The sequence below is a fragment of the Salmo salar genome, chromosome ssa10 (assembly GCF_905237065.1).
Source record: "Salmo salar chromosome ssa10, Ssal_v3.1, whole genome shotgun sequence".
Taxonomy (NCBI): Eukaryota; Metazoa; Chordata; class Actinopteri; order Salmoniformes; family Salmonidae; genus Salmo; species Salmo salar.
This window is the reverse complement of record NC_059451.1, coordinates 75,277,141-75,301,085: the sequence shown is the minus strand read 5'-3', so window position 1 is coordinate 75,301,085 and position 23,945 is coordinate 75,277,141. Positions and strand designations below refer to the sequence as shown.

General features: G+C 44.4%; 1 protein-coding gene across 3 annotated transcripts in view; it reads right to left on the bottom strand.

Moving 5' to 3' along the window:
* Positions 1-627: 627 nt before the first annotated feature.
* LOC106561050 (ATP-binding cassette sub-family C member 8) overlaps positions 628-23,945 on the bottom strand; it is a 123,165-nt gene continuing 99,847 nt past the window's right edge. For all 3 annotated transcript variants that reach the window (XM_045688098.1, XM_014124631.2, XM_014124633.2), the window contains exons 21-40: positions 22,980-23,064; positions 22,150-22,230; positions 21,784-21,921; positions 21,563-21,688; positions 20,242-20,338; positions 16,086-16,333; positions 12,381-12,547; positions 11,267-11,336; positions 10,933-11,090; positions 10,701-10,793; positions 10,499-10,601; positions 9,978-10,091; positions 9,662-9,782; positions 9,176-9,306; positions 9,000-9,078; positions 8,790-8,898; positions 4,668-4,771; positions 3,670-3,803; positions 2,967-3,029; positions 628-1,180 (exon numbers count right to left, since the gene is read on the bottom strand). In XM_045688098.1, coding sequence (XP_045544054.1) covers positions 1,043-1,180; positions 2,967-3,029; positions 3,670-3,803; positions 4,668-4,771; positions 8,790-8,898; positions 9,000-9,078; positions 9,176-9,306; positions 9,662-9,782; positions 9,978-10,091; positions 10,499-10,601; positions 10,701-10,793; positions 10,933-11,090; positions 11,267-11,336; positions 12,381-12,547; positions 16,086-16,333; positions 20,242-20,338; positions 21,563-21,688; positions 21,784-21,921; positions 22,150-22,230; positions 22,980-23,064 — 2,359 coding nt within the window. In that variant the 3' untranslated portion in view covers positions 628-1,042. The remainder of the gene's footprint in view (positions 1,181-2,966; positions 3,030-3,669; positions 3,804-4,667; positions 4,772-8,789; positions 8,899-8,999; positions 9,079-9,175; positions 9,307-9,661; positions 9,783-9,977; positions 10,092-10,498; positions 10,602-10,700; positions 10,794-10,932; positions 11,091-11,266; positions 11,337-12,380; positions 12,548-16,085; positions 16,334-20,241; positions 20,339-21,562; positions 21,689-21,783; positions 21,922-22,149; positions 22,231-22,979; positions 23,065-23,945) is intronic.

The window sequence follows — 23,945 nt, the reverse complement described above, 5'->3', positions numbered from 1 at the left end:
CTGTTACTTGAACTCTGTGAAGCATTTATTTGGCCCGCAATTTCTGAGGCTGGTAACACTAATGAACTTATCCTATGCAGCAGAGGTAACTCTGGGTCTTCCTTTCCTGTGGTGGTCCTCATGAGAGCCAGTTTCATCATAGCACTTGGTGGTTTTTGCAACTGCACTTGAAGAAACTTTCAAAGTTCTTGAAATGTTCCCCATTGACTGACCTTCATGTCTTAAAGTAATGATGGACTGTAATTTCTCTTAGCTTATTTTTAACTGTTCTTGCCATAATATGGACTTGGTCTTTTACCAAATAGGGCTATCTTCTGTATGCCACCCCTACCTTGTCACAACACAACTGATTGGCTCAAATGCATTAAGGAAGGAAATTCCAAAATTAACTTTTAACAAGGCACACCTGTTAATTGAAATGCATTCCAGGTGACTACCTCATGAAGCTGGTTGAGAGAATGCCAAGAGTGTGCAAATATGTCATCAAGGCAAAGGGTGGCTACTTTGAACAATCTCAAATATAAAATGCATTTTGATTTGTTTAACACTTTTTGGGTTACTACATGATTCCATAGTTGTGATGTCTTCACTATTATTCTACAATGTAGAAAATATGAAAAATAAAGAAAAACCCTGGAATGAGTAGGTGTGTCCAAACTTTTGACTGGTACTGTATATATTGTTTATTGTACAATTTCTGAGTGAATTCAGAAAAAGTGGGATACTTTTTGGATTTCTGTCTTCTGTAACCTCTTCAGACATCTATCCAACATATTAGCCCAACACATGATATCTTTCTGAAATTATCAGATGTTTGCTAATCACACAAAATGGAATTGTCATTAGGGAACAATTAGGACTATAATAATGGTGTCCCAGTTGATCTAATCTGCTGTCCCAGTCTACCAAATGTTTTTTTTTATTTATTAACAAAGAATTAATATTTTATGTACGAATATCATACAGAATTAGAAAATAAAATTATAATATATAGCCCATGGTACAATTGCACTTTGGAATGTCCTCCCCTCTTTCTCCTCTGTCACTTGTCCGCCTTGACGAAGGAGGCAAAGACACTGTCCTCTTTCTCCAGCAGCGCCTGGGGTCTGTCGTATTCTAGAATGAGCCCCCTCTTCATCACTATCACCAGGTCTGCTTTCAGGATGGTGTGGACACGATGCTGAGTAAAGAGAGAAAGAAAATTAGACAGAAATAAACAGATTAGGTTAAGAAGAAATACAAACGTTTTCAACAACTTCCGTGTTCTGACATTCAGGGTTACATAGATTACAAATATATATGCTAGGCACATGGGGGGGAATTCCGAGGTGAGTTAAGCGTGCGTAAATGGAACGTAATTCCCTTTTGAAGCACTTTTCTCTCTACGCGTATTTATTCAGACCTAGAATTTAAGCATGAGAATAACAAACTTTATATAGTTCGCACATTTGAAGAAGTCTAAAGTATTTGGACAAATTCACTTTTAGAGTATTAGTCAAAACCTCAGTATTTGGTCCTATATTCCTAGCACGCAATGATGACTAGATCAAGTGTGTGACTCTACAAACTTGCTGGATGCAGTTTGTTTCGGTTGTGTTATGTTTTGCCCAATAGGAACTGAATGGTGAATGATGACTGGAGTCATTTCCTTTCTAAGTGAGTAGATAAGATATTTCTGGACACATAAATGAATCCTGATAGTGCCATGATTCTGAAAAATTATCAATGAATCACGAATAATGATGACTGAGAAAGTTACAGAGGCTACAACAAAAGATGCTAACCTCTCACCATTACCAATAACGGGGGGGGGGGTATTTTTGTCCCTCTAACTTTCATATTTTTTCTCATTCACAATTCATTCATGATTATCCATATGTAGACATGTTGAGAAACATCTTCTATTCTTACATACAATCAAAGTGACAAAAATTAGATTATTCACCCTTCACTTCCTATTGGGCAAAACATAATCCGAAACAACCAAAACAAGCTGTAAATGCATCCAACAATTTTGTAGAGTCACAAGTTTGATGTCGTCACTGGGTGTGTTCGAGCAGTAAGTCTAACGAAGACGACTGGACGAAATTCGGCGAGTGAAGTCGGGAGAGAGAGGTGCATCTGTGATAGCCGAAAGTCGGACACTGTAGTGGTTTTCCGACAGCATGGCTCAGATCAACATGGCAGTGTCAACATAGCTGCTACTGTTTATAAAACTTTTCTATAAATATCACACACTCAAACTGAAAATATAACGTGTGTACAATTAATTGATTCGATTTCAAATATACATTTCATTTGTATACCCTGTAGCTTTAGAATCACGGCAAAGTTGGTTCCGGTTTCAGTCACTTCTTTGGCCACGTTCGCGTGGGTCAAACCAAAACCACCTAACGACTAACCAAATAGAGCCTCCCACAATGCAGTTGATGGCTGCATGGTGCAGTTGGTGAAAAGCGACTTGAAGGCGACGTCATCAAAAACTACATTTACAAAAATCTTGTGATTATAGGTCAAGTTCAAGCAGTCGACATGTGATACAATTTTTATACCCATAATGCAACACACTTTGAAAGACAGTCACCAACGATGGTCACCTTCTTGACAAAAGTTATCCGCTCGAACGCAACCATTGTGGGCCAGGAATATAGGACCAAATACTTTACAGTACTTTAACACACTAGAAGTGACTTTGTCCAAATACTTATGACTTCTTCCAATTGGGGGACTAAGTACATAAAGTGCTTTCATTTCTAAATGGTAAAATAGATATGTATGAAAATACACTAAAATAAAAAGGTGACATTCTGTACTGTCGCCTCGTATGGAACATTTGATCTCAAATCCAAAATGGTGGAGTATAGAGCCACATTTCACTGTCCAAAAACATACGGAGGGGAGTGCATGTCACAACCTCTCAAGCATTTGGATTACACAAGACGAAGGTCATAGCAGAAGACACTTACTGCTATAGTAACCACTGTTCTATCAGCGAAGGCAGTCATCACCACCTTCTGTAAGATGCTTTCCTGTGGGCACAATACAAACCAAACAAAGTCAGGAGAAGAATAGGAAACGTTTACAACATGATACACATCCATGACTCTTACGCACCGAGTATCAACAGCAGAATTTCCACCGAAACCTTTATGTCAACCCAAAACATCACTTCTCCTCCCTCTAATGCTGTCTGATCCCTCTGCTGCGCTATTATCTCCCATTTAAGATATGCTCCATTTCCCCTGGGTTACCGCTGCGCTACTGTGAGCCAGTGTAGGCCCGTCACTGTGACAGGTCATTTAAGTGTGTTTGCTCGCGTACGTGTGTGTGTGTGTGTGTGTGCAGCCAGCGTTCTGCATTGAAAGGAACCTATTTAGGAAGCCCCATTCCCTCCCTCCTACTTCCACTGATTCCCCTAGGGTTCTCTTATACTCCCACCCCCTTTAAATGCATACCTCTATTCTCCCCGTTCATCTTCAGAATCAATTACTTTATCCTCTCGTTTTCACTCAACATCTCCCCTCCTCCCCGTTTGCCGTTCACCCACCCACAGCCTCCTCCACGCTCGCACCCTCTCCTCTTCTCCTCTTCTCCTCTCCCAACTCACCCTCTGCCTTCCCATTCCACCTTATCTCCTCCTTTTACCAATCTGTCACACACACGTCTCACCGTGGCCATGTCTATAGAGGCTGTGGCTTCGTCCATGATGAGGATGCTAGACTTCCTGACGAAGGCTCTGGCCAGACAGAAGAGCTGTCTCTGGCCCTGGCTGAAGTTCTCTCCTCCCTCTGTCACTGTGGCGTCTGCAACACAACAAATATTATCGCCATAATACTAGACTTACTGCACGATACATATCTTTAGCCTGAGAGAACATTTGTATTACAGTGACATTACATGACCTACAAAACATCACATAAATATTGGTAGACTTGTACTCGACCCCATGAAAATGGATTTGTCAACTCAGTCAAATGAATTGACCTTTTATCTACCTGGTCAATAATAAATATCAAATCAAACATTTAGCAACATTCTGTCTCTACATCTCTCTGTCACTGTCCAGTGGGCATAACCACCACACACCCACACATTCTGATGTTTCTTTTTTCTTTCTTTCTTGGGATCACTTGTGTATTAGTATTGTACTGTTAGACATTTACTGCTGGAGGTAGGAACACAAGCATTTCACTGCACATGCTTTAACATCTGCTAATCTGGCTACACGACAAATCCACTTTGATTTGACACACTTTCTCTGTCGTAACTTCCTGCAGCCATTAGTCAGCGAGAGCAGAAAGAGAGAGAGAGAGAGAGTCTAAAGTTTGGAGCTAGCTGCCCTAACACCTTACAGCCACGATACAGAATGTACTCTAGGCTAGAGCTAGCTGACACAGCCAACTGATCAGACAATGGGTGAGAGGACGAGAGACTGGTCAAGGCACCACTGCTCTCAAACCACCATCTATCTTAACCAACCAGCAGGGTTGATCTGGGGTCAACTCAGAGCGGGTGCTGCACTGATATACTGCTTTCCAAATCATAAACTATATAATGTTGTTGAGACTGATACATCTATATCTCATTAAGCGCCAGCTCTCAGCTCATATCTCTGAACGAGCTACGGTAGAACTTCAGAGCATGCACGCACGCACACACACACTTACCCAGTCCTCCTGGTAGGGTCTTGACTACAGGTTGTAGCTGAGCGATGTCCAGAGCCTCCCACAGCATGTCATCAGTAGCCTTCCTCTCTGGGTCCAGGTTAAACCTGATGATCACACACACACTGACAGAGTCATACACCCAACAACAACAAAAAGGTTCTTGAGGGGTTCTTTGTCAGGGGTGAGGGTGATGTGTAAGCCTTTTTTGGGGCATATCAGGAAGAGGTTAACTGCTGTGATGGTTGTGAAAAACCATCCTGTTCTTTCCCTCTCTACCACGATTTCCTTCATTACATGAAATGCTACACTTAAAAAGTTACTGCAATTTTATACCACACTACAGGCAACTGGTTGCAGTGAAAGTACGGTAAACAACAACCAGTTACTGAATGTTGTGTATTTGGGGCTGCAGGTAGCCTAGTGGTTAGAGCGTTGGACTAGTAACCGAACTGTCGTTCTGCCCCTGAACAAGGCAGTTAACCCACTGTTCCTGGGCCATCATTGAAAATAAGAATTTGTTCTTAACTGACTTGCCTAGTTAAATAAAGGACAAATTAAAACATTTGTGCCAACTGTCAGTGGAAGTGTTGTACCAGTTTAAGTGGTTGACATTTTAACAATGTCAGTTCTGTAATTATTGTAAGAGCATGTGGCAATAAAGAGCTGCACTGTGAAGAGGTTACTGTGCATTACATCATCGTAACTTAATGGCAGTTAGTTGCATTGAAGTAGCTGCGAATTTTGCATAAACTAACTGGCAACCAGCTATTTGAATATCCAGTAACTTAGTTACAACTAGCTGCCAGTACCATCCTGTACTTTCACAGACCTTCTCTGATTACGAGCTAGCTTAACATTAGTTGACAACTACTAAGCTTTTTTTGTGGTGAGCACACTTGGGACCCAGCCTCGCCTGGCCTCAATATCTTGGTTCACAGCAAACTGACTTTTCTGTCACACCATCAGGTCAGTGAGCATGACATAGATCAGCACATTAAATTACTGTGACATTTACAATAACTACTTGCTAACAGTAAATTATTGCAAAATAAACATGAACTTCCTGGTGACCAACTGCCATTAAGTTACTGGAAAATTAACAGTGCAGCTCTTGATTGTCACACACTCTTACAAAGATTGTAGAACTGGGAGTGGACAAATTAACCGTCATCAACATAACGATAAAACCACTTAAACTGGTACAACACTTCCACTATGTTGGTCATCATATATTTTAAGACCTGCACATATCTTGGGGGATCCAATTTCAAAGTGCAGTAATGATTGTATGTTAATCACTTTCAATGAAACTCATATGCATAACACATTATACAGCATTATACATTTACTCAATGCACTATGCTGCAGTAATAATGCAGTATAAGCATACTTAGACACAGAAAGACTCATATAGACTCAATTCCATATACCAATACTCCTAATGCATTATAAGTATAATCATAATCACTTATAATGTACAGCAACATAGTGCTTCATAATTGCTGGTCCCTTTTTCAGTTCCATCAGTGTGATGCGTTTCTAACGTTTTTTTGTCAGTGAGCAGTAAAATCATTGTTACTGCATCAGAATCTTTTTTTTTGGCGAGTTATAGCATACTAAAACGTTATCTTTGATTGATTTAGGTAAAGTGATGAAATGCCTAAGGCAGACAGATAATACACCATAAGCTGCTATGTTCATCAGAAAAAATGTAAAAATATGCACATCCAACTTATCAGGTGCAGGACAGAAGAAAGTATCGAAGGAAAAAAGGAACGTCCCGAACTCTCGTATGTTCCCACAGTGATTTAATCAGACACAATAACAACAACGTTTCGATCCGAGTTGGATCTTCGTCAGGTCATACACCACTTTGAAATAACCTCAAGAGGCATGTACTGTACAGGCGGTCAATTGAATACATATAATATATGAACCTCACCAAAAATATTACACAGTACACATACTGTACAGTACATTCAGAAAGTATTCACACCCCTTGCCTTTTCCACATTTTGTTGTGTTACAGCCTGAATAAAATAGATACATTTTGTCCCTGGCCTACACACAACACTGTCAAAGTCGATTGAAATGAAAAGCTGAAATTTCAGGAGTTAAAATGCACATAACAAGTCACATAATAAGTTGCATGTACTCTCTTTGTGTGGAATAATAGTGTTTAACATGACTTTTTGAATGAAAACCTCATCTCTGTACCCCACACATACAATTATCTGTTAGGTCCCTCTGTCGAATTTCAAACACAGATTTAACCACAAAGACCAGGGAGGTTTTCCCATGCTTCGTAAAGAAGTGCACTTATTGGTTTAATGGGTAAAAAAAAGCAGACAATGAATATCCCTTTGAGCATGGTGAAGTTATTAATTACACTTTGGATGGTGTATCAATACACCCAGTCACTACAAAGATGCAGGAGTCTTTCCTAACTCAGTTGCCGGAGAGGAAGGAAACCGTTTAGGTATTTCACCATGAGGCCAATGGTGACTTTAAAACAGTTACAGAGTTTAATGGCTGTGATAGGAGAAAACTGAAGATGGATTAACAACATTGTAGTTACTCCACAAGGAAGCCTGTACAGAATACAAATATTCCAAAACATGCATTCTGTTTGTAAAAAGGCACTAATGTAATACTGCAAAAGATTTGGCAAAGCAATTCACTTTTTGTCCTGAATACAAAGTGTTATGTTTGGGGCAAATCCAATGCAGCACATTACGGAGTACCACGCTATATATTTTCAAGCATATTTGTGGCTGCGTCATGTTATGGGTATGCTTGTAATCGTTAAGGACTGGGGAGTTTTTCAGGATAAAAAATAAACTGCATGGACCTAAGCACAGGCAAAATCCTAGAGAAAAGGCTGATTCAGTCTGCTCTCCACCAGACACTGGGAGATTCACATTTCAGCAGGACAATAACCTAAAACAAAGCCAAATCTACACTGGAGTTGCTTATCAAGAAGAAAGTGAATGTTACTGAGTGGACAAGTTACAGTTTTGACTTAAATCTACTTGGAAATCTATGGCAAAGACCTGAAAATGGTTGTCTAGCAATGATCAACAACCTGTAACCAGAGGGTTCTTCATGAGAGGGTTCTTAATGGAAATCAAGGGTTTTGGCAAGTGTCTCATTCCACTCATTCCAGTGTCTGTGGGTATTTGCTTCTCCCTTGCACTTAATTGATGAATTATGGTCACTAATTAGCAAGGAACTCCCCACTCCTGGTAGTCTAGGTCTTAATTGAAAGGAATAAACTAAAACCTGCAGATACATGGCTCTCCATGGAATGAGTTTGACACCCCTGCCCTACAGGGACAAAATGAAGCACCTTGTATTTAGAGGGTGTATGACTGGACGAGTACTACTATCTCATAGCAGGACATGATTCAGTATAACCTATAGGTATACTTCAAATCACACTCATGTACAATGTCAAACGAGTATGCATTATTTACTGTACATGCCTCACAAGGATGTTTTTCTCATTTTATCCCATTCATTAATAAAAAAAATAAATCGCATTATTTTCTGTTGTCTGATTGTGTAATTTTGGCCTTCTCCTGAATTAGCTTGATAAGGGAGACAGTACTGCAGCACCCAACCCTAAATTATTCACTTTCTGTTTAGCTTGGTGCATCTGATAAGACTTTTGAGCGGTCCAAAAATAACTCACTACAGTTGAGTTTTTCCGAGAGGCATCCTGCTATCAGCCACTTCCTAAGATAACTGTGATTGAAGTTTCAACAGTTGTCCAATTCACCCAGATACAAGTGAGAGTAGCTTCCATCTCTCATTTCCTCTCCTAAAACAACTCACACTAGGCACTAGGCAGTGGTTTTCCGGGAGCACAGCACAAGGTGGTTTAAAACCTCAATACTTTTGGCTCAACTACCTATGTTCGTCTCAAGGTTCTTCCCTCTTGGGGATGCAGGCTTTTGTTCCAGCCCAGCCATAAAACACCTGAATCAGCTAATCAAGGTTTTGATGATGAGTTGATTGGTTGAATCATGTGTGATGGTGCTAGACACACTGAAGACAATGTGGCCCTCCAGAACCAAGACCTCTGATCTAGATGGAACCGTAGCGTGAGGATTCTCTTACCGGATGGTTCCGCTGAATAAGATGGGGTCCTGGAGGATGATGGAGAATCGAGACCTCAGGGTCTGCAGAGGCAGCTTGGCGATGTCAATGTCATCTATGATGATACGCCCTGTTGGGAGAGTTGATCAGCTATGTCAGAGTGACCCAGTCAAGTACAAGGAGCTAATCGGGAACTTTAGTTTTAGTGTCGTAACAGTAGGCAGTGTTTACCCTCGAACATGTCGACCATGCGAAAGAAGGCCAGGGAGAAAGAAGACTTCCCACTTCCTGTCCTGCCACAGATCCCCACCTGGAAACCACAGGAAGTCTGTTTCATCTTCATCACCACTACACAAGTCTACAGTCTAAATTCTCGACTCCCTTCCTTCCATTTATCTCTATGATACCTTCTGCCCAGGGCTGATGTGTGCGTTGACTTGTTTGAGGACAGGCTTCAGGGTGGTGTCGTAACGCACACTCAGGTTCTCAATCTGAATCTCCCCCTGCTGTGGCCAGCCATCCGGCACCTGAGATGCAGCTAGAGGGAGAGAGGGGGAGAGATAGGAGAGACGGACAGAGAGAGGGAGAGAGCGAGGAAAAGCAGAAGAGAGAACTGCTCTGTGGCGACTAGGTACGGTGAGGTTGGGATGTCCCATGTTCCACAGGAGTAAGTCTTTACTCCAGGACTTGAGCATGCCTGGGATATACTGTAGGCAGTGGTTAAATTGAGCCAGAGCTACCCAGTTTGGGCTGGAGCTAGGGTTAGGTTTAGACTTAAGGGTTCAGGTCAGTGCATGATTAGGGTTAGGGTTGAACCGGGATGTGGATAGGAAACTAGGGTTAGGGCAAGGGTTGGGGCTGGGGCTGGACCTAAGAGGTGGTACTGTACTCACTGAGCAGTCCTTCGTAGTTCTCAGGCTCAGTCTGCAGCAGACCATTGATTCTCTTGACTGAACCCAGCTGAACCTCCATGTCTGCCAGGTTACGAACCATCCAGTTCAGGTAGTTAGACACCTGGGACACAGACACAGTCCGAGCAGACAACCTCATTATAGACCTGCAGATAGACAGGTACTGTAACGAAGGTGGAGATATGAGTTTCACTAAATTAGGGGCTTGACCTCAGTCCTTTCATCAAAAAATATGTGACTATATTAGATGTTAGACCCCACACACACACACACACACACACACACACACGGTCCTCACCATGAGTGCATAAGTGAGTCCTAGTCCTACCAGGCCAGTGGAGAGGTGGTTATACAGAGAGTTAGTGATGGAGGCCACAGCTGCTATCAGAACCACACAGGCACCTATGTACTCCTACAGTATAGAGAAAGAGCATAATAGTGAACATACAGACCCCGATGTATCCTAGTGTACAGAGCAACAGCATAATAGTGAACATACAGACCCCGATGTATCCTAGTGTAGAGCAACAGCATAATAGTGAACATACAGACCCCGATGTATCCTAGTGTAGAGCAACAGCATAATAGTGAACACACACACACTTAAATACTCCATGGAGAGAAAACAAACAGTTAACACACAGGTAACCATTTACTGCTATAGAAAAAAATAAAAAATACTCAGTATCAAATCCATATCATCCTGTCATAGGGGGAAACAGTCACCCAATAAAATGTGAGAAAACATGGAACAACTTGATCAGCACGGGCCATACAAGTCAAGTAGAGTAGACTATAGTATAGAGTAGAGCTCATTACCATGCGGACCTCTAGCCAGCGATTGGCTGCTGTGAGAAAGAGGGAGGCGATGTTGTTGGCATCTGTGAACTCGAGTAACCTCTGTCTGAACTTGGGCTCATACCTGGGAGGAGAGAACCATTGAGTAATATGTGTAAGTGGAGAAACACACAAACTCCTAGCTGTCGCTGTCAAAATGGATTAGTTAAAAAAAAATATTTACTTGAAGGCCCGGATGGTGGTGAGGCCCTCCACTGTCTCTGAGAAGTGGGACAGGAGAGGGAGCTGGGTACTATCCTCCAACTGCTGGAGGTCCCTGACCCGAGAAAGAAAGAAAGCAGGAGATGTAGAGGGAGATACAAGATAAATAAACAGACAGACAAAGGGGGGAGATACTGTAACTACTGAATACACAGCAGCAAAACAAGTGACAAAATCCCTAATCAAGCGCTCACCTAGAAGCGACCCGGAAGTACTTCTGTATGAAGTAGCATGCGATGGCCAGAGGCACCAGAGCAATGAGGAACACAGGGGTCACGTAGGAGATGACCCCCAGGGCCGACACACACAGCAGGGTGGAGCGACTCAGACACTCCAGGGTGGCAGGGATGTGCTGGGGACACAACCACCAATGAAACATTACATTACTACCATCTACCAGGAAAAACAAGCAAAGGGTTCAAAGGCTGAAGCTACTGCCACGGCCATGAAGACAAATAGGAATTTGAAAGTTCAGTATGGTGGTGGCTATTGCCACTGTTAACACAGAGAAAGGTGGTGCTGAAATACCTGGTCTATGGTGTTGGTGTCAGAGGAGAACCTGTTGAGGATGCTGCCCAGGGGAGTGGTCTCAAACAGCCTGGAGGAGACAACCACATACTGTAGATACACCTATGAGTTATACAACACGGTTCATATTTACAGTAGATTATTATACCTGAAAGGTACAGTATGTTTTAAAGCTCATCTGTACCACCTTGAGTAGAAAAAGCTGATGACACATCAGCAGTGTTTCTGTTCCAAATTGTATTCCTCTGAGGATTTTGAGGAATTGAATTTGAAAGCAAGAAGACAATGTAAGTAACTTTTCTTCTTGGCCACCACCTCATCTAAAACGGTTCGGTACAGAGTAGTGTTGGGTCGTTCGCGAACGAGTGGCTCTTTTTGAACGGATCTTTTTGGTGAACGTAGGGAACCCGAATCGCATCGGGGAAAGAGCCGTTCATTTGGCTCCCAAATTTGCATACTGCTACCCCTGCTTTTTGAGCTCAAAACAATGTTTTTCTGCAGACAAGGTGGAAAATAATTATCTAAAAAAAAAAGAGGGTGAATCCTGACTGCAGAAACAATCAGTAGAGGGGGAGAGCGCGTCAATCTGGTCCGCGCTGATTCTTTCAGTGCCAAAAAATATATACCTATCTAATAACTTGGCCAGGTACACATTTATTTGAACACGCATTTCATGATTTGACATAATGGTAACCTACTTTTTGGGCTTCACATTGGACCTTTGCTTTTTTTTATGGTTCTAGGTTGATTTCTTTGCCATTTTGAACGAAGAGCCGTTTGGGAGCCAAATGAGCCGGCTCCCAGAAACAGACTCAGAATGCCCATCACTAGTACAACCACAGAGTCATTAGCTATCGGTGATCTGACACTGCGCTGGTGTTGCCGTGGTTTCAGTGTGGCAGGCAGATGGGCCTCTGGGTAATGGGGCGGATCACAGTGTTTACAGTGTCTCACCAAGCAACCCAAGATGATTGATCATCACACACACACACCAACGCATTATACACAGTCACACACACACTCACAACCTGCCCGCCCTAGAGTAGTAATAGGTACCATAAAATGCACATGATGCATCAAACCTGCACGCGCACACGCACACACACCCCTTTACCTCATAGGGGCCAGTATGATCTTGCTGAGCAGGTTGTGGTGTAGTTCTTTGGCCACTCTCAGGCCTGTCCACTCTACGGCCACAGAGGTGACCAGACACAGAACAATGCCCAGACAGCACAACACACTGAACACCGACAGGTACCATGAGTGGCTGAACCCACACTCCTACACAGGGAGAAGAGGGTGGGTTAGAGAGCTGTGTGTGTGTGTGTGTGTGTGTGTGTGTGTGTGTGTGTGTGTGTGTGTGTGTGTGTGTGTGTGTGACTAGACATCAGGGTATATGATAAACAGTAGCAGCACTGTATATGATGATTGTATGTGCGTGTAGAGTCAGTTTAAATGTGTGTGCATGTTATGTTATGTGTAAGCAAATTATGAAGGGTGTATGTAGTTTGAGCTTCATCACACTCTGGGGTCATTAGAGAACACGTCACAAACCAAAATAACATCACACCCCTTCTCTCACGGATACTCTCTCTCACACACACAGAAAAATACTATAGTTTACTATAGAATACTACAGTACTTACTATAGAATTTTATAGAAAATTGTAGAATACTACACTACACACTGTAGTATCCCTCAATCATGGGTAGTACTTACCATAGAATGTTGTAGTGTACTGTAAAAATACTATAGTAAATACTACAGTTACGTCCACAAAAACACTACATTTAAAACAATTGGTTATGGAAAATGTGCTCTTTTAGTATTTCTTCAGTAGGTTTCCTCAAGGAGAAAGCCTCCACTTCTATGTCAAAGAAAATAAAACACTATAGAAGTGTGCAAAAACAATACAGTAAATACTATAGAATAAACTACAGTTATTTTACTATAGTATGTATACTATAGATACCTGTAAATACTACACTAAATACTACATTATTCATTGTAGTGTCTTTGCTGACTTAACACTACAGTGAATACTCTATGTCACTCTCCGTCTGTGCCCTGTCTTCTTTCCCTTCCTCTCGCCTCCTCCACTCTAATCCAGGGCAGTGATATTAAAAGATAAATGCTAAATTAACCCCTAAGGTGATCTATATAGCGATTTAATTAACACAATCAAACATTCAGAGCCAAACCCCCTCTAGCCAAGGATAATAAAGTGACTGGGGAAATGAAAAGGGATATCTCTTACAAGTCAAATAATTTATTTATGTTTCCTTCAGGTGAATTAATCAGTCAGACAATCACTGTAAGGGCTTAACAGAATGAATGGGTTTCTAATTCAAGGTCAAAGACAATTTAAGGGTTCTGTGCAGAGGAGATTTCTTATGTCCCCCCCAGAGTGTGAAAGACGGAGGGGGAAAACACTGAAGCTAATGAACACACAGAAACACCTTTGATAATCAGACATTTGGGATGTGACCCATGTGTGTGTGTGTGTGTGTGTGTGTGTGTGTGTGTGTGTGTGTGTGTGTGTGTGTGTGTGTGTGTGTGTGTGTGTGTGTGTGTGTGTGACGGGGAACAGCTGTGTTTGAGCCCCAGGGGGAGATGCAGCAGTGATTGTCAGTCATACTGTCAGTCTTTGTGTTGCCAGATTGAGGTTTGTTCGGTGCAGTGGGCACGAGGCAGTCCTCACAGCTGCAGTGTGCATTGGGGCTCTGTTAGATAGCGTGACAAAGGTTTGGAGTGTCCCCACATGTCTGTGGCTAAATTGGCTCTGGTTAGAATGACAAAAGCAATAGAGCATTGTGTGTATGTGTGTGTGTGTGCTCGCGTACAGTGCGTGAGAGAGGGAGCGAGACTATGATTAGGCTAAAGTGTAAAAGCGTACGTGAAAGTGCAGACATGTCTATTTGTATGTGTGTGTGTGTGTGTGTTTGTACGTGTGTGGGCGTAACTATCTACTGTATCAGATGCTGTCCCTTGCCACCCTCTGGATGACTGTATGAAATGTGACCTGGCATTAAGCAGAGGACACACAGTCTATTAATAAGAGGCTGGGTTTAGTAGCGCCAGGATAACCCACACACCTGCCACGGCCCTAATGTGTGGATGACACAGCTTACCCTCTCCTGTAATTATATATGTATGCTTGTGTGTGTCTACTCAATTCCTAATAAGGGTAATGACATTACACAACTCTAATTACATTACAATAGCAATGCCATTTGGAAAAGGGCTTTCTAAGTGGCCAAATATGATTGTTATATTATGAATACACAATGAGGTTGGGAGATATTGCCATGATGAGAATATCAATCCTATCTTTGTGAGGGTAACATTTATTGGAACCTAGAAACGCTTTCGGTTATAATTCACAATCAACAGAGACCATGCAACAACAAAAAATGTCTCTATAAGCTTGGCACATCTAGCCACTGGGATTTTTGCCCATTCTTCAAGGCAAAATTGCTCCAGCTCCTTCAAGTTTGATGGGTTCCGCTGGTGTACAGCAATCTTTAAGTCATACCACATTTAAATGTTTCCCCTTAAACCACTCAAGTGTTGCTTTAGCAGTATGCTTAGGGTCATTGTCCTGCTGGAAGGTGAACCTCCGTCCCAGTCTCAAATCTCTGGAAGACTAAAACAGGTTTCCCTCAAGGATTTCCCTGTATTTAGCACCATCATTTCTTCAATTCTGACCAGTTTCCCAGGCCCTGCTGATGAAAAACATCCCCACAGCATGATGCTGCCACCACCATGCTTCACTGTGGGGATGGTATTCTCGGGGTGATGAGAGGTGTTGGGTTTGCACCAGACATAGTGTTTTCCATGATGGCCAAAAAGCTACATTTTAGTCTCATCTGACCAGAGTACCTTCTTCCATATGTTTGGGGAGTCTCCCACATGCCTTTTGGCAAACACCAAATGTGTTTGCTTATTTTTTTCTTTAAGCAATGGCTTTTTTCTGGCCACTCTTCCATAAAGCCCAGCTTTGTGGAGTGTACGGCTTAAAGCGGTCCTATGGACAGATATTCCAATCTCCGCTGTGGAACTTTGCAGATCCTTCAGGGTTATCTTTGGTCTCTTTGTTGCCTCTCTGATTAATGCCCTGCTTGACTGGTCTGTGAGTTTTGGTGGGCGGGCCTCTCATGGCAGGTTTGTTATGGTGCTGTATTCTTTACATTTTTTAATAATGGATTTAATGGTGCTCCGTGGGATGTTCAAAGTTTCTGATATTTTTTTATAACCTGACCCTGATCTGTACTTCTCCACAACTTTGTTCCTGACCTGTTTGGAGAGCTCCTTGGTCTTCATGGTGCCGCTGCTGGTGGTACCCCTTGCTTAATGGTGTTGCAGACTCTGGGGCCTTTCAGAACAGCTGTATATATACTGAGATCATGTGAAACTTAGATTGCACACAGGTGGACTTTAACTAATTATGTGACCTGAAGGTATTTGGTTGCACCAGATCTTATTTAGGGGCCTCATAGCAAAGGGGGTGAATACATATGCACGCACCACTTTTTTTCCATTTCACTTCACCAATTTGAACTACTTTGTGTATGTCCATTACATGAAATCCCCAAAAAATCTATTTAAATTACAGGTTGTAATGCAACAACCTAGGAAAAACGCCAAGGGGGTGAATACTTTTGCAAGGCACTGTAAACTAACATTTCACCAGGTCCTTTACAGTGAATACTACACTGTAAGATAAATAGTGTACCGTAGATTAAAGCGTAACCACAGTGTTTTAAAAGCACATTGCCAATTGGTTTGGTAGGACCAAATTGAAGCCTGTCACCTGACCTGAGCGACGGTGCAGTTCCTCCCGGTGGCGTCCATCTTGGCATTGATGACACGGGAGGTCCAGTGGGCCAGCCAGTAGTCGATGGCAACCATGAGGGAATGTTTGAAGAGCTGTGATAGGAGGAGGAGCAGCAGGAGGAGGAGCCCTGCAGAGGACAGGTAGACCCCACAGGAGTGCCAGGGAATGGTGGTGCGGTGACGCATGGCCTGGGACAGATTGTCATCCTCGTCACTGTCCACAGACTCTTCTGGAAGAACAGAGAGCTGCATGAGCGAGGGATAGACTGTGTGAGGGTGGGGGGCTGTGTGTGTGTGTGTGTGTGTGTGTGTGTGTGTGTGTGTCCACTATATATATGCCCCTTCCATCTCGCCTCTCTCTGCTTCTCCCCTCCTACTTTCTCCCCCTATATCCCGGTCCCTCTTCTTCTCCATGTCCTTATCTCTCTCGCTCCCACTAATGGATACAATATTACAGGAGTATCTGTGTGGCTAGTGAGGAGCAGGAGGACAGGAGGTGAAATGGGACTCAGGAGAGGAAGGCTCTGTTTCAGCTACTGACTGAAAGACTGGAAGGCAGAGTGATAGGCCATTTCACAGCAGCTCAGGTGGCGAGAGAGAGAGAAACAGTTAGAGAGAGAAAATCGAGGGGGAAGAGAAGGGGAAGAGAAAAGACAAATATTGCTACAGCTAGAGACAGAGCAGGGTCATGGCTAGAAGGGATCCAGCTTTTGTAAAATTAACGTCAAAAGTAGATTTTTTTGTGGTTGTGTAACGCCCTGGCCATAGAGAGGGGTTTTTGTTCTTTATTTTGGTTAGGCCAGGGTGTTACATTGGGTGGGCGTTCTATGTGCATTTTTCTATGTTGGTTTGTTTCATTGATTTTGGCCGTGTGGCTTCCAATCAGGCACAGCTGTTGAGTGTTGTTGCTGATTGGGAGTCACACATAAGTGCCTGTTTTTCCGTTGGGGTTTTGTGGGTAATTGTTTCTGTTGTGTGGTTTGCACCGACAGGACTGTTTGGCTGTCGGTTTTCTTGTTTTGTATAGTGTTCTTTCTGTTATTAAATTCAATGATGAACACTAACTTCGCTGCGCCTTGGTCTACTCTCTCTCCCGACAGCCATTACAGAATTACCCACCACAAGAAGACCAAGCAGCGGAGTAAGGAGCAGAGCAAGGTTAAGAACCAGGAGAAAAGTTATCTGGAGTCGTGGACTTGGGAGGAAATCCTGGATGGGAAAGGACCATGTGCTCAAGCGGGGGATTATCGCCGCCCGCAATGGGAAATAGAAGAGTCGAGAGCTGAGAGGCGCTGGTACGAAGAGAGGGAGCGCAACGGACACGGGAGGCAGCCCCCAATTTTTTTGGGGGGGGGGGCACACGGGGAGATTGGCGGAGTCAGGCGGTAGACCTGAGCCAACTCCCCGTGCTTACAGGAGGCAGCGCAGTACTGGTCAGACACCGTGTTATGCTGTGAAGCGCACGGTGTCCCCAGTACGCGTTCAAAGCCCGGTGCGCTACATACCAGCCCCCCGCAAGTGCCATGCGAGGGCAGGCATCGAGCCAGGACGGGTTGTGCCAGCTCAGCGCATCTGGTCTCCAGTGCGCCTTTTCGGGCCAGGGTATCCTGCACCAGCTCCGCGCACTGTGTCTCCAGGGCGCTGGGAGGGTCCAGTTCGCCCAATGCCTGCTCCCCGCCCGTGCCGGGCCAAAGTGGGCATTCAGCCTGGAGTATGGGTAAAGAGCGTAAAGTCTAGAACTCCAGTGCTCCCCCACAGCCCGGTTTATCCTGTGCCTCCTCCTCGGACCAGGCCTCCAGTGGATCTCTCCAGCCTGGTCCGTTCTGTGCCACCTCCCAGGACTAGGCCTCCAGTGGGTCTCCCCATCCTGGTCCGTCCTGTGCTGCCTCCTAGGACTAGGCCTCCAGTGGGTCTCGCCAGTCCAGAGCCGCCCGCCAGTCAGGAGCCGTCAGAGCCGTCAGAGCCGCCCGCCAGTCAGGAGCCGCCCGCCAGTCAGGAGCCTCAGGAGCCGCCAGCCAGTCAGGAGCCTCAGGAGCCGCCCGCCAGTCCGGAGCCGCCAGAGCCGCCCGCCTGTCCGGAGCCGCCAGAGCCGCCCGCCTGTCCGGAGCCGCCAGAGCCGCCCGCCTGTCCGGAGCCGCCCGCCTGTCCGGAGCAGTCAAGAGCCGCCCGCCAGCCCGGTGAGTCCTGTGCCTGCGCCTAGGGCCAGGCCTCTTACATGTCTCCTCAGCCTGGTGAATCCTGGGTCAGTGCCGCCAGAGCCGCCAGGGACGCCCGCCAGCCGGGCGCAGCCATCGCCGCCCGCCAGCCGGGCGCAACCATTACCGCCCGCCACCTAAGAGGGCGATGCCGAGGGTGGAGCAGAAGCCACGTCCTGCACCTGAGCCGCCGCCGTAAGAAGGCCCACCCAGACCCTCCCCTTCAGAGTCAGGTTTTGCGGTCGGAGTCCGCACCTGGGGGGGGTACTGTAACGCCCTGGCCATAGAGGGGTTTTTGTTCTTTATTTTGGTTAGGCCAGGGTGTTACATTGGGTGGGCGTTCTATGTGCATTTTTCTATGTTGGTTTGTTTCATGGATTTTGGTTGTGTGGCTTCCAATCAGGCACAGCTGTAGAGTGTTGTTGCTGATTGGGAGTCACACATAAGTGCCTGTTTTTCCGTTGGGGTTTTGTGGGTAATTGTTCCTGTTGTGTGGTTTTCACCGACAGGACTGTTTGGCTGTCGGTTTTCTTGTTTTGTTTTGTATAGTGTTCTTTCTGTTATTAAAATCAATGATGAACACTAACTCCGCTGCGCCTTGGTCTACTCTCTCTCCCGACAGCCGTTACAGGTTGTTGCATTTTAGCTTACCCTAACCCTTTTTCAAACCTTAACCAAATTCTCCTAACCTGCTACGAAAAGTCAAACCTGACGTTAATTTGACAAAAGCTGGATCCCTTCTAGCCATGACCACACGACCAACTGGTCGTTCAGTCCTGTATCGATACATCGTTTGTTTCCTAATGGGAAACATCATTTGTTTAATGTGTTGGGTTAGACAGAGCACGTAGAGTAGGGACAGTAGACAGGACACATTGACCATGGGGAGCGGAGCAGTGCCGACGACTTCCCATCTATTCCCCTTATCTAAACATACATGACATCATGCAGGCAAGCCTCAGTGCTGATGACTGAATGGGCGTGTCTACGGGACAGGCCCGGAGGGAGAGATCAGGAAAGAAAGAGCGAAGGATGGAAGGAAAGAGCGAGGGAGAAAACAAGGGAATGGAAATGGCACGAAACGGAGCATGGGTAGAGTCTGCGAGCTACAAGCCTACACAGGAGCCACACGGGAAGTAGTACGGAGCGCAGTTGCAACACGATGACACAGACTGGTCGCGACTGGGAACCACTCAGTAAAACCATGCGGTCGGCCCAAACCTGCCACGTCTAAAAGAGCAGCGGCACTCTGTGCTGGGGTTGTCTCAGTCCACACCGGGGTGCCACCAGAACACAGGAGACAACACAGAACACAGAATAAAGAGCACAGTACCACTACCATTTCACTGTCACCACAGCACATAGGACGCATTTGCCCTTAGATAGATACTGATCTTGAGTCAGTTTTGTGAATAAAGGTAATGATTTAGGGATGGGGAGGGTACGCTGATCCAAGATCTGTGCCTAAAACCAGTTGTTGATTGATGGGAAAGGATGAAAACCAGCAGAAAATGTAGCCCCCCCCCCAAGGACCAGATTCCCCCCTTTTCCTTTTCAACAGATCTTAAAAGACGTGGAAGTCTCTGGCCCAGGACTTGACTAGTCCACGTCTTTTACAGATCAGTGTTGACAAAGAAAGAGAAAAGAACGCAGAGTTTGAGCTGAGGTAGTTTACTGGGACATCGCCACAGACAGACCCCACAGGATCACACACACTATTACTTCCACTATAGGTTCAAAAACAGATACTCTGCAGAGGCATCCCATTTTAGAAACACTTTTCTTTTTAAACACCTAGTAAATTTAGCACCTGTCATTTTTGTAGTCTCCACAAACAAAGCATACTGAAGTAACTATGCCCATGCTAACCCCGCTGGTTCCCATTGATTGACAGCCGGTGTCCTTCAATCCCATTGGGAAGTTTGTGAACTTTGACCTCTCACCTTTGTCCTCCTCCTCAGTCTTGGCGGCCTCTTTGGAGTACATGGCTCTCCGCAGGTTCTTACGCTCCAACACCGTCATACTCTCAGGCACTGTCTCCTGGAGAACGTACACGGACACACATCAGAGTTTCAGCTGAGGTAGTTTGCTGAAATAGATTTGACCAGATGAATTTTAAAACAGAGCAGGAAAAAAGGAACCAAAAAAAAGCAAGCCCCGTACAAACGTCTCAATTGCTCATCAGTTGTGTGACCCTGTGACGAAGTCGGCCGTTACGTTGTGCACATAAAAAGTTCACACATTCAATTAACACAACTGTAGCAGATTAAATGATGGAATAAAATGTTTAACTATGGCAGGATATGAAATATTACTGAAAAAGCAGGGCCCTCTGACAAATAAACATTAACACATTTACACACACACAATAGGGAATACAGTGCATTTGGAAAGTGTTCAGACCCCTTCCCTTTTTCCACATTGTTATATTATAGCCTTATTCAAAAATTCTCATCAATTTTCACACAATACCCCATAATGACAAAGCAAAAACTGTTGTCTTTTGGGAGAAAATGTTGCTAATTTATTACAAATAAAAAATAGAAATAGCTTATTTACATAAGTATTCAGACCATTTGCTATGAGACTCGATACTGAGCTCAGGTGCATCCCGTTTCTATTGATTATCCTTCAGATGTTTCTACAACTTGATTGGAGTCCACCTCTAGTATAAGGCTGTAACGTAACAAAATGTGGAAAAAGTCAAGGGGTCTGAATACTTTCCGAATGCACTGTGTCTGTATATGGTTGCGATTACACAGGCAGCTACATTTTGGGGTGCGTTCAGTTCGCTCCAACGTTTACTACATTGCGTGACTGTTTGTACTGAATGACACGTTTCCCTAACACAGTGCTCACGGTTCTTTAACAGCCGTTGAGGTATGTTTGCTCCCGTTTGGTGGGTGTGGCAAGGTGAGGCCTGATCACTTTGGGTGTAAACATTTGAAATCGCTAAAACTCCTGCAGCACACCATACAAAATCACCACACCGTTCTTCAACTGGTTGTTCAGTACGGCACCGTTTCCGTTTAATTCAACATTACACACCATTATTTCGTACTGAACGCAGAAGCCCTGATCTTTTTTCACTTATTAGTCTTTTGACCAATCAGGTCAGCTATTTTGACTAATAACTGGGCAAAAGATCAGAATTGGGCTGCCTGTGTAAACTCAGGCCTATGAGAGGTGAGGATGTGTCATCATCACACCCCTTTTGACCCTTTCTGTTATGGCCAACTGGAGACACGTGGTCTGATACAGTACCTTCTCAAACTCTCCGTCCTGCCGGTGCATCAGTGTCTTCCACTGTTCAAACAGCTCCGGTTCAGAGTTCTGGATGTCTTTCAGAGTCCCCTCGGTTTGAGTGGTCCCGTTCTTCATCGCTATGATCTGACCACGGAGGGAGAGAGTGACTGAATTAGTGACTGTCTAGATGTTGTGGAACACAATACACACACGCGCGTGCCCGCACACTCTACTCTCACCCAGTCGGCGTGGGGTAGGTACTGTAGTTTGTGAGTGACCAGCACCACAGTTCTCTTCTCTTCTCTCAGCAGTTTGAGGATGCCCTCCTGCATCAGGTGGTCACTCAGGTGGATGTCCAGCGCTGAAAACGGGTCATCCTGAAACACACAAAGGGACAGGCCAAAGAGAGGGACATGATTCCATGGTCTACAATCAAAGACAATGTATTGTGGCTTCATCTCAATGTTTCACGAGGTGAAAAGTGATTTGCAAAAGGGGAAAATATTGGTTACTTGAATATCAGTTCTATGTGATTCAACATGATTCTTTTTGATGAAGCTGAGGTCACCGTGTAGACCTAAGTTAGTGTAGACAGGTTCTCTCACCAGGAAGACCACGTTGGCCTGTTGGTACAGGGCTCTGGCCACACCTATACGCTGGCGCTGCCCTCCAGATAGAACTATACCCTGTGGAGAGAGGGAGGATGGACAGAATGAATGGAGGTACGTGGAGCGTACAGTATAAGCGTTATCAGACCACATTACAGTGTGTGTGTGTGTGTGTGTGTGTGTGTGTGTGTGTGTGTGTGTGTGTGTGAGTGAGAGATTGAGTGTCTGGAGCTCTCCCCAAAGGTAGACTGATGTATCTGTCCTCTTCTTCCTTTACTGCCACCAAGACTCGCTGTAGTGGAATAATCTACTATCAACTTCTGTCTCTGCATAATAGGGTCATGCCTATTCTATAGAAGTAGTAGTGCACATCAGTTAACACACACACACACACATCACCCAGAAGTAAAATCTTGCGTATGTTCACGTAGTCTATTAATGAGAGGTTACACAAACAGCAACATTACAGAAATAAACACCGCAATATTATTAAAACACACACCTTTGTCACAGAAACACAACCAAGACCTGCTTACGTAACAGAATGATGCCTGAACAAAACAAATACGACAGTGTACTGGGCGAGCTCTGGTGAAGCTTGCTTCCTGTACATACAGTATAAACATCAGAGACAGGTGGTGACAGGACTCTCTATAGCGAAAGAGATTCTGTCTCAAACCTGAATTCATCAAGATTATATAAAGGTTATACTTGATTACTACTATTATAATGTGGTCCCCTTGATTGCCATTTAGTAAGTAAGAATGACAAGAGACAGGTACGAGTGGTCCCAAGTGACAGAAACAGTGACGGTGCGGGTCACTGACCCTCTCTCCAATCTCCGTCTGGTCTCCCTGTGGCAGGATGTCAATATCCGGCTGCAGGGAACACGCCTCAATGACAGCCTTGTACCTGGACAACACAGAAACAGATAATCAGATGACAACCGTGACATTAAAACAAATACCCTGAAATGTCAATGGGCTGGGGAAAGCGGAACAGATTCCTAGTGATTTGTACTGTCAGAGTAACGATATCATGGTACACTGTAAAACATTTTTTACCATTGTTTTTACGGTAATTTACAGGCAGCCTGTTGCCTGTAAGTTACAGTAAAATACATGGTACAGTATGTTACCATAACCAGGTTTATGGTACCAATACTGTTACTGTAATCCATTTACGGTATCCAATACTCTTAGTGTTATCTATGTACCGTAAGACAGCAACAGTATATTATTCTAAGGTTGTATTCAGGATAAACATCTCCACAGAGATGCGGTTCAACTGAAGAACATCTTAAGAGGATCAAGTGAAACAGTGAATCTCTAAATGGGTCTAACGTACGTAGATCTGCGCAAATGTACGTTCGTAGGGGGCTTGGGGAGTCAGAGACGCTTAACCAAGCAAGAGGAGCCAAGGCACTCTTTTTTTTTACTCTAGCTAGCGAGGACGATTGAACTTCCGGATCCGGCGTTCTACGCTCGTGTACAAGCGCGAGCTACACGTCAGGCGTTCTGTGTTTTACAACACTACTTTTTTTTTAGCCACAGAAGCAAACATGTCTCTTTTGTCCCATGTTTCATGAGCTGAAATAAAAGATCTCAGAAATGTTCCATACTCACAAAAAGCTTATTTCTCTCAAATTCTGTGCACAAATGTTTACATCCCTGTTAGTGAGCATTTCTCCTTTGCCAAGACAATCCATCCACCTGACAGGAGTGGCATATCAAGAAGCTGATTAAACAGCATGATCTTTACACAGGTGCACCTAAAAGGCCACTCGAAAATGT